The 10,941-nt window shown below is 36.7% G+C and overlaps 1 protein-coding gene across 1 annotated transcript in view; it reads left to right on the top strand.

The window, feature by feature from the left end:
- The first annotated feature begins 614 nt into the window (after positions 1-614).
- LOC140154912 (putative ATP-dependent RNA helicase Pl10) overlaps positions 615-10,941 on the top strand; it is a 35,560-nt gene continuing 25,233 nt past the window's right edge. The window contains 5 exon segments of the mRNA XM_072177575.1: positions 615-759; positions 6,567-6,621; positions 7,191-7,253; positions 8,259-8,354; positions 9,891-10,497. Of these exon segments, the coding sequence (XP_072033676.1) occupies positions 715-759; positions 6,567-6,621; positions 7,191-7,253; positions 8,259-8,354; positions 9,891-10,497 (866 nt within the window). The 5' untranslated portion in view covers positions 615-714.

The following is a 10,941-nucleotide window of genomic DNA, read 5'->3' as shown; positions in this document are numbered from 1 at the left end:
CCTTATTTTATTTATCCATGACCATACCATGACATCATATCCATGTCATTTATCATGATATGTTATTTATCATGATCATATTTATCATGATCATAATCTGATAATACATTGTAAGGCCTACATCCCGGAGCCTGTATGCAGTGCATGAGACGATGAGTGCTGTGCATGAGTGGCAATGGCAGTGCCATATCTATGTGTTTCATGGGTATCGTTTCATGTTTACATGTTCCGTTTTTAAACTTAATTCATAATTGTATCTGGTAGGAGGTTTTCCAAAATATTATTCAGTAATGGTGGGTCGAACCTTCGTAAACTATAATCAGATTTTATTACAGATTTAAATGAGGGATTATAACGAATTACGTAGATTTTGTTTGGCATTTGGCACTCACAATTCCACTTCGGATTGGATCCACGATCGAAAAGGACTTAAGGACGGTCAAAGGTCAACAGGATAAAAACATATATATGGGAGAAAATTATAAAATTCCTCATATTTTAGGCTAAAATTATGCAAAATAATATTTAGATACTCATAAATTTATTGATATATTGTACAAAATTGTTTTTAGAATATTTTTTGTCTTGACTTAAATTAGAATTTATAATCAAATCGAACAAGGCTGTCTTCCTGTCGGGGCTCGCTAACTTTTCTTTTCCTGGACAAAACATACCACAATTTTACCGTAGAAATTCCCTCAAATTTCTGTAGTTATGAGTAATGGGACCAGCCATAATGGACCGGGTCTAGAGCAGCAGGTTTGTATATTTTTGATTGCTTTAAATTGAAACGTGTTTATATATTTTAAGTGTCAAAAATACGTAAATTAAAATTGTAGTCCTTGTTGGTTTCGAAAGACAAAGTGATCACGCATCATGGTATGGTATTGCCATTTAATTGCACATGTTCATGTACGTGTACATGCAGTATGACATTGTGCTGTTCAACCGCATGTGGTGGGACTAGATGCTAAGTCATTTTATCAGAAAATAGAAATGCTAGTAATATTTAAGTAAATGAACAGAGAAGAGAAGATTTTAATTTAAAAACGGACCTAATTAAATAAATTTAAGCAATGCCAATCAGTAAAAATTTGATAATTTCAAGCAAGGCCAGGAAATAAGCCCTTTCGCAATTACAACTGCGCATGTGCAGAAACAAAGTCGCCAAATAAATATAGCGATAAACACAACGAGGCTACTGTACATTTTCAATGGGGTGAACTTTGACGTAACTTCCGTAGGGAAAAAACGTTTTGTACTGGAATTTCGCTGACAGTTTGGTCTTCATGAGGAAATTTATATTTGTATTTCACAGGAAATATTAACATATGTAGGAATGAATAAAAATGTTTTACAAAAATATGTTTTTGAAGGAAGTGCAAAGTTCGCCGCCATTGGAAATGCACTGCAGCCTCCTCGTGTTTATCTCCAAAAAATCGGCAAATATTACCCACAATGCATCATGATTCTGAAATTGCGAACTGGCTTATTGTTTTGAAGATGGCATGAATCATTCATGTCTTCAATCAAGTTCATGAATGATGGACATGAACTAGAAAATGATGGGCAATGTGCGTAAGTCAGTGCATGAGTGATTTAAGTAAATGAACAGAAGTCGAGAAGAGCGATTTTTAAAATGGACTACTGCACCGGTACTTAAATTAAAACAACACAGAACAAATCAGACAAAGTCACTTGAACAACTCCAAAGACGTGCATGCAGGAATCATTTTAGGCCAGAGATTTACCTCATGCTGAGGCAGTGCACATGTGCAAGCTTGCAACCTTGACTGACCTTGTCAGATAGAAGAGAAGATCATTTACATTGTCATTGATTGTCGAAGGTTTATAGCCGAAGGGCCTGCCGACTCAGTCCGTACCAAAAGCAAAGATCTTCTTCTTTGTTACGTTCGCTGCCACCATGTTACGTGCTTGCCGGCTTCTCCTCTTACTCTTAGTAAAACTATGAAATCACACAATTATCACACCATCAAGCTGAAGTTTACAATAATTCTTAGACTTAGAGTCCTTTATTCCTCTCTCCATCTCTCCTTTTCAAATAAATAGTTTTACGACATCACGGTCGGACATTATTGAAGAGGCCTGTTTCACTTTGCCGTCACATTCAAAAGTGAATTCCAATAATAAAATACATTCGCAATCATGGCGCTACGCAAATCTGCGGACATAGCGCGCCGCGCCGCGTAGACCTACTAGTTTGAGCGCATTGCAATTAATCACGCACATTACTACATGACACTCCCCGAACTCCTATATGATTGTGTCAATCATCTTAAAAGTGCACATTTAAATTGTGTTAAATTTACCTCTTTTGTGTGCATAAATATAATTTCATGCGGTCGTGTGTTTTGAACTCGCCACCCTTAGCGTTACATCACAAATATTATGAATTTTTACACCAATCAAGTTTCAAATTAGAATATCTACACAACTATCAACCCTAAACTAGCAAAAGTATACATTTTTGAAAAGCTGAAGGCATAAGCAATTCAAATATACACATTTCAACTCATTGTACAGGGTGACCTTGAAGTTATACAGGGTGGAATAAAAAAATTCCAAATAAAAAATTGGTCACTTAATGCATTGCTTATTACTAACTTGCAGTTATAAATTGAAAGTAAACAACATTGATTTGGTTAGAGGTTAGGGGGATCCTACGGAAAAAAAAAAAAAAAAAATCACAGCTGTTTGGTAATCTCAGAATACAGGGTGTCCCAAAATATGTTCAAATTTTTTTACAATTCAACATATTTTGAGCTAAAACATTTTACCCCTAACCCATAGAGAAAAAGTAAGTCCATATTTAGATTCCTCATCAAATTTCCTCTCAGAAAATGTATACTTTGACTATGATAGGATAAGTAATTAAATATTTACAGCAACTTTTAGATTTTGAAGACATCCGCATTGCTTACTACAGTGTTTAATATGAAAACGGGTAGTTTTGTACGTAAAAGTTTGTATTTTATAGACTAAACCAATCATAAAGAGTTCAAAATGATTAAAAACAATTAGCATAATAATAACCTTTCACAAGAGCTCTTAACCATGCCTGTAGCCCATATGGATGCAAAGATATGATCAGTTGATTCAACGTGCACACACAAAATCTATATTTCTCATAGACTTTGTACATACCGCCACCGCCACCACCACAACAACCACCTCGGTCATTCTGAACTCAAAAAATTATAACTCCACTATCTTAGCTGATAAACAATTCTCCTTTGGAGGTCTGTTAGGTCACTCATTTAGCTACAAAAAGACACCAAACACACTACAATACCTTTTGTTTAAGCAGAGATATAACAATTTGAACGAGTCTCGATTTGGAAAAGCGTAACAAAACCACCATTTTTGGGTGGCGAGAAAACGCGTGGCCATGCATACAATTTTTTAATGCACGTTTTAATTCATTTTATAAAATATTCTCCAAACGTACATTTGCCATAAATACAAATAAAATTTATGTTATAAATTTCGTCTCCAATGAAAATCTCACACTAGTTTCCATTTCTCCAGAACATAATGAATTAAGTTATACATGTCCATGTTTTTATGGAAATGCCGCCTGACTAATTGCGCACTATAGCTGCAATACCAAACGCTTGTCCAGAAATTTAAATTCATCATGAAATCCAAATCAATAACACACATTTTGTGATAAAATCTTATTTTTTTGACGACCATATTATAATACTTTATCCCTTCATTTCAATTTTAAAAGAAATGTCGACTCGATTGACTTGCGACTACTGCTGCAATCCCAAAGCGCTGTCCGCTTATTACAACAATCCAATAAAAAATCTTACACACATTTTTGTACTCTGGCTCGAAGTTTTTGCATGTGAAATAATGCACACATTTGTCCATGTGCATGATAATACTAAATTAAAACAATATAATGTTTCATTGCTGTTTATTTTTTATAAATGCAATTATACTTTACACAACAAACATTTTTGAATGCCACAAAAAGATTGACGTGCATTATGTAAGCTTAGGCCTACATCTCTACTAAACATGATGTATGCAACATTTAATTTTGATATGTGCATACACATTTCGTTTTATCGTACCTTTCATTTGTGCACATTACATTTGCAATATTTATAATACTTGCTTCACTATCGCACAATCCTCATTTAAATTTTATAATATTTTACTGATTATTTTCATCTGTGAAAATATGAACATCTCTTGATTGTCTTCAAGTAAAAAGGCCAACAGTCAAAATATCATACCAAATGTCTGGTCATTTAGCAAGGAATCCAAGCAGGCTAGAACCTGAAGACAGCCTCTCGTAATCCATTTTCCACATCAATCTGCCACAACGATGCAAAGATCATGTAGACAACACTGCCACTGATGAAAACACGATTCACCTGTCTTTTTCCAGAAGAACACAAATCAGCAATATATTCCAACGATGAAAATGCATTGATGTGCATCAAATCTCACAATTCTGGTATTGGAACGGAATTGATGCTGATGCAGTCACGAAGCTATCTGCGAGTGACGCTCTCTTCTTCCAATCCGGGCTTCCAATCCAACCGTTAATCAGTTATGCGATCTCTTCTTTCTTCTTGTTCAACAGCAGGTCTGCGTACTCTTCTTTCTTCTTGTTCAACAGCAGTTCTGCGTCCTCTTCTTTCTTCTTAGGGCTAACTCACTGAAGGTTTCTTCTTCAAAGTTGAACTAGTCTTTACCGACTTTGAATTGATACCGTTGTCGATTTACAAGTATCGTTCTTCGAAATCTTTGTTGATGTTTTCTTTGGCGATTTTCCAGTTTCTTTCTTCTAAAACTTTGTTGATGTTTTCTTGGTGATTTCTTTGAGTCTTTCTTAGGCTATTTCTTGGAAATGGCGTACCTGTAGATTTACTTTTTCCGCTGCCACCATGTTACGTTCGCTGCCGGCTTCTCTTCTTAATAAAACTATGAAATCACACAATTATCACACCATCAAGCTGAAGTTTACAATAATTCTTAGACTTAGAGTCCTTTATTCCTCTCTCCATCTCTCCATCTCCTCTTTTCGAATAAATAGTTTTACGACATCACGGTCGGACATTATTGAAGAGGCCTGTTTCACTTTGCCGTCACATTCAAAAGTGAATTCCAATAATAAAATACATTCGCAATCATGGCGCTACGCAAATCTGCGGACATAGCGCGCCGCACCGCGTAGACCTACTAGTTTGAGCGCATTGCAATTAATCACGCACATTACTACATGACATTCTTCCATCTAGGCAAGCGCTCATGGTTGCAACCTTCGCAATGCGCAGACATATAAATTCACCTAACTGCGATTCAGAACCTCCCGCTTCCAAAATAGTCCCATTCCATACTTTGTGAACCTGCTAAACAAGTAATGTGTAATTTTTCTTTATTCATGTGCTCATTGAGTACCCTGAGTAATTAAGGATAAACACTTGTGCTGAACATGAAATTGGTCACTTATCGCTCACTGATCAAAATGTGACATCTACACCAATTACAGTCCCCGAAACGGTCTACTTTTTAGCCGACCTCAATTCCGAAACATTTAGTGATAGTTAAAAATGCGATCCCCAACCCTTTGGTTACCTTTGGACGAATTTGTAGAAATCTCCGCGGAGTCTCTGTGTCTGAAATTCCCCGGTACAAACATCGAAAATGTCGCATTTTTCAGTCCCGGTGATGATACTATCATCCGCATCGCTGTTTTCATTATACATGAATATGCATATCTCTGACCCCTGTAAGGTCAAAAACGTGGCGTTGATTTCAACCAATCCGATCCACCGATTGTGATACTGACGTCATATCTGAGGTGACAGGAGGCAGGAGATGCCATTTTGGTCAACTGAACTCGACTTGTGCGTTCTTTTGGTTGACATTATAAGTTACTTGTAGTTTTGAGGAATGACAAAGTTGTTTTTGGAAACTTAGATGTTTGTTTCAACTGATAATGTAGGATCGCAAGGTGAGTGAATTCGTGAAGAGATTTGCTTGTTTGAGTGATACAATGTAGTAGGATACGGGATGTAGGCTAGTCCTCTGTGTTTGACCTGCTCGGATGTCTCAATTCACGCGGAATTACACCTGCTGACCATGTATGGAACCAGATATACATGTACTCATTGAGTCATTGAATCCTGCATGCACACTGGCCGTGCAATCCCCCATTTCTGAAGTGTATTATGCAATGTTTTTCTTTCCTTTTCTTTTTAATATTAATCAATACTATTTTAAAAGTGCAATATTACTTTTTGTAAATGAAATTTTATATCATTTTGTGTGTTTTATAGATGTCATTCTTTAAAAAATTTTGAATGTTTGTTGTTTTTATCTTTGTAAATTTATCATGTAATTTGACCTTCAGGTCACCTTTTGATAAATGTTAATAAAATATGAATATGAACAACACTTAAAATAATTTAGTATATTTTATTATTTTTCGATCAATATTGTAATCAATCATGAATCATCCACAATCTTTTTTAAGTTATAAATAATATCACATCTAATTTTAATTGTCACTTCTCTTCTAGTTTGCTGGTCTAGACTTGAATGCTTCCCCTGCCGGAGGTGGAGGAAGAACAGATGGTAAGTGCATTCCGTTCATGTAGCGCCAACCAATTTTAACTGAAAAATAATTAACTGAAAATGAACTAATATAAATTTTGTAAATCTTAAGAGTTTACGCGATGATGATCATTGAGTTCCTAGAAGAGGCAAAGTCTCAGCCCCTTGGGGCCCCCACTCGATGACCAATCGTCAACCGTCTTTTGCCATGATTGTTGATAAGCCAATCAGTGATTGTTTATCACTTCACACTCGATGCATGACTTCTCAATTTGGAACTTTTTTTTTTATTTTGTGAAGTTTATTTTTAATTAAGTACCCAGAAGAGGGTTATATAAAAAACATAATGCAAGAAGCTGGTTGCCAATCAGATGAGTTTGTTTTCACAAAATCACTCCTTGGAAACTGAGGTAACTGCATGATCGTGTAATAACTTTTACAGCATTTATAAGTCTGGTTTAAATTAAACTTAAAAGTTACATTGACCTCAGAAAGCGTGTCAAGTGGTACTTTTAAAATTAATGTTTCCCCTAAAAAGATCTCATAATGTAGGCGTGCTTATCATGTTTACTCTACAACCTTTTTTGCAGCAAAACGTTACATTCCTCCTCACATGCGAAGTAGTGGTGGTGGAGGAGGTGGCGGACAACGAGGTAAGTATTTAAGTCTTTGGCAGGGATTCCTATTTGGTGTGGATCACACATGAATTCTCCCAACGATTCTCCTAAACCTGGGTTTGTGAGAATTAAAATTGATAATGTACCGGTACCTGCATGGTATACACATTTCTTTTTGAGAGAGAACTTACTGTGTTTCGCTTTTTCATTGAGAAATCCAAAAAGGCTGATTTCTATACATATTTTCCTTTATGAGCAGTTGGTTAATTACGAGTGACAATAGATCAATTTTGAAATGCAATGAAAGTGAACTTTATATTTTTCTTGTGATCTCTTTGCACCTAATTTGATCATAAATTGTGAGACTTGAAGAATATTTTGTAAGAAATCCTGACACATAATTTGAAAAAATAATAATAGAAAATTGCATCTTAAATCATCGGACTTGGAGTACAGAAACTGTAAGGAAGCAAACATGTTTATTATTGAGGTCTATCCATGCAGCATTTGCAGCATTTTTCCTGATAGCTAGCTAAACATCCTGTGTGACTGTTATCTTAAAAATATATCAAATGAAACAAAATGTTGCTAACATAACATACCAGCACTATAGCTTGGAATACGGAGGATTGACATTTAGTACGTACGTACATTTGTATACATATTGCCAGCATTGTTCAGGTTGGTATTTAAGACCATGATTAGTTTTAAGAAATGTTACACACTGTGCTGTAAAATTTGTTTCCGTTTGTTTAAATAGATCATGATGATTGATGAAGTGAGTTGATGAATTAAATAATATAACAATAACCATGGTAACATAATTTGCTTCATGTAGTGCTTTCATGGGATGGCGTTAAGTAACAATTGGGGAAATTTGTGTGTTTAGTGTATATATTTTTGCAATGAACAGCACAAGAAGTACATGTGGTTGGTTCCACATCATCCAAATCTTTTCAATTACTAAGAAAATGCCCCCACGTCGTCCCTGAACGTCATACCCTTAGCGCCACCCCTGAACGCCCTGTCCTTTCATTGTAGGAGGCTACCAAAACTACAACCGTGGGGGCGGCGGCGGTGTTTACAACTACGCCACTTCCCCACCACAACAGTTTCCCGGTGGTCAATATAACAAGGGTAGGTTTTTAAGTCACTGTTGGTGTTTGTGGTGGACAATGGTGTGCTTTTAGAAAGATCAAAAAAGGGTTGCTTGCTTTTTGTCTCAAAAAATAGTCATGTCGTCATCTGTGTGTGTCCCAGCATTTCAGAGGTAAATACAAATTATAGGTATATTGTTACAGTTCTATAATAAAAATGGCATTGGCCTACAAGTACAAGTTTTTATGAAATGCATAATTTTAAGATAACAAAGGCATTCACATGGATAAACTGGTACCATTGTGCATGAATTGCCCAACTTCATGTGTATGAATAAATAGTTTATCTTTAGTGCTGTCATTGCAATTTTTTAAATGTCAATTCAGATTTTAAAAGATTGCAATAAGTTACTGTACAGGGGTAGCGCTAGGTCGCTTTTTGGGGTCCCGAGCCCACCACAATAGAGTTCGGACCCCCTGTTTTTAAATTTTCTGCAAGTTCAGGGGTCCCTGCAGACCCCCAGTTTTTCAATCTAGCGCTATTGCAAACATACTATTTATGCTGCAATTGTGCAACTCGGATTCGCCAAACTCTACTCCAGACCCCCTACTTTTTAATTTTTTGCAAGTTTGGGGGTCCCTGCGGACACTGGAGTGTTTAGTTCTAGCGCTACTCCTGAGTACACATTGATGACAAGAGACATGTGAACAGATTGCACAGGCTTGAATCAGCAGTACATGGATTACAGCAATTATGCAGTTTGTATTTATTGATATAAATAATTATCAGACACTGTTTAAGGGAAATTAACAGCATTTCTCATTGTCTCATTTCCATCACAGTGATGGTACCGATACCTCTTAGTTTTAGCTGTAGAGAGCTTATTAGAATTGCTTTTACCGTGTTTTGATACCTAGTTTTGTCGGGGGATATTTGTCATTTTAAAGAGAACTAAAGGTCGTCATTATGTCGATGACAGTACATGTTTTTGAATGAAATATTTAAAAAAAGAAAACAAAGCCCTTTATGTTAACTTAGTAATGAAAGCTAGAATAGTGCTTATTGTTTGTTTGTGGTTTGTTTGTTGACATGTGTTCTAGGTGTTATCAGTGGTATGCATTCCGTTATATTACAAATGTTGTTTGTTGAAAAAATCATTGCAGTGAAATGCTAAGGATGATGTTTCAAGTTTTAAACAAAGCATATCTTACAAAGTAATTATGTTATCCATGCATGATCAAAAAAATTTTTCAATGTGATAATTAAATTATGTTATATAAAGTTCTAAACATGACATTTCTAGTTCTATAAAAAGTTCATCCTTACCCCAAACATCTATGAAATGTGCAAATTTAATCAGCATCACTTGAGCAGAGAGTGAGACCTGTGATTGGTCTACTGAGATGGGGTGATGCTGTTGATGCATGTTTAACATCACAACAACAAGCAGCTCATGTGTATTTACAGATTTTGGTTGTTTTCTAAGCCCAAAAGACTTCTGTGTGACTAATTAGTAAAAGAAAAAGAAATTTGATTAATTATATAACATAAATATCAATCAATTCTTTATTCTAGGAGCACCAGTAACAGGGTACCAAGGCCAAGGGGGTTACAACAACCGCCCTCAAAACAACGAATACAACAGTTTCAGCCGAGGCGGAGGAGGAGGTGGTGGTGGTGGTGGTGGTGGTGGTGGTCGTGGCGGCGGCGGCGGCGGCTACCGTGGAGGATACAACAACCGTCAAGGTGGGGGATATGATCGCAACCAAGGCGGATTTGATCGCAACCAAGGCGGTGGTGGCTATCAGGACAGGGGGGGTTACAACAGCCGTGGTGGACCGCCAGATAGAAACGGCTACAACAACCAGGGGTATAGCCGTGGTGGTGGAGGAGGAGGAGGATACAACAACCAAGGGGGTGGTTACAGTCGTGGTGGTGGCGGCGGCGGCGGCGGCAATTACAACAATACTGGCAACAGCCGTTTAGATGGATGGGGTCCAGGCACCAATGAGCAATTCTGGACATCGGGCAACCAACAGCAGCAGGGTGGTGATCAGAGAAGGCGTTGGTTGGATGGAGAAGGTGGATACAACTGTAATAGAGGAGCTGGCCGTGAGGATGTCAAAGATGTGTCAAATGAAGATTGGTCCAAGCCACTATCTTCTAACAAACATGTGGAAGAGTAAGTATATGTACTGACAGGATATACAACTTGATTGATTGTGTAACATTATTTAGAGAATGAAGTAGCATTTTTCATTTCATACAATAACATTATTTTGAACAACAAGGCCAAAATACATGTACAGAAGTTGTTTTACAGCTCTTAGAAGCAGGTCAGGTTTGTATGTACAACCCTAACCCTAACCTCCTTCTAAGCGCTGTAATACAGTATTTACCGACACACCAACATTTAAAGTATTGCATGTTATGAGATGATTCATGCACAGCACTGGCTAAATGTATAATATCTTGAGGCGACGAAGAAAAACCCTGTTCTGTGGGTTTGACCAATTCAGAGTTTGCGTTTTTGGAATTCAAATTTTTTAGCTAGGTATTAAATTAAAAGTAGCCACTTTTTAGCCAAAATGGATTGATTTTGACTGAAAGGTTTTCAAAAAAATTC

This window comes from Amphiura filiformis, chromosome 6 (genome assembly GCF_039555335.1).
Source record: "Amphiura filiformis chromosome 6, Afil_fr2py, whole genome shotgun sequence".
Classification (NCBI taxonomy): Eukaryota; Metazoa; Echinodermata; class Ophiuroidea; order Amphilepidida; family Amphiuridae; genus Amphiura; species Amphiura filiformis.
This window is presented reverse-complemented; position numbering and strand designations above follow the sequence as displayed.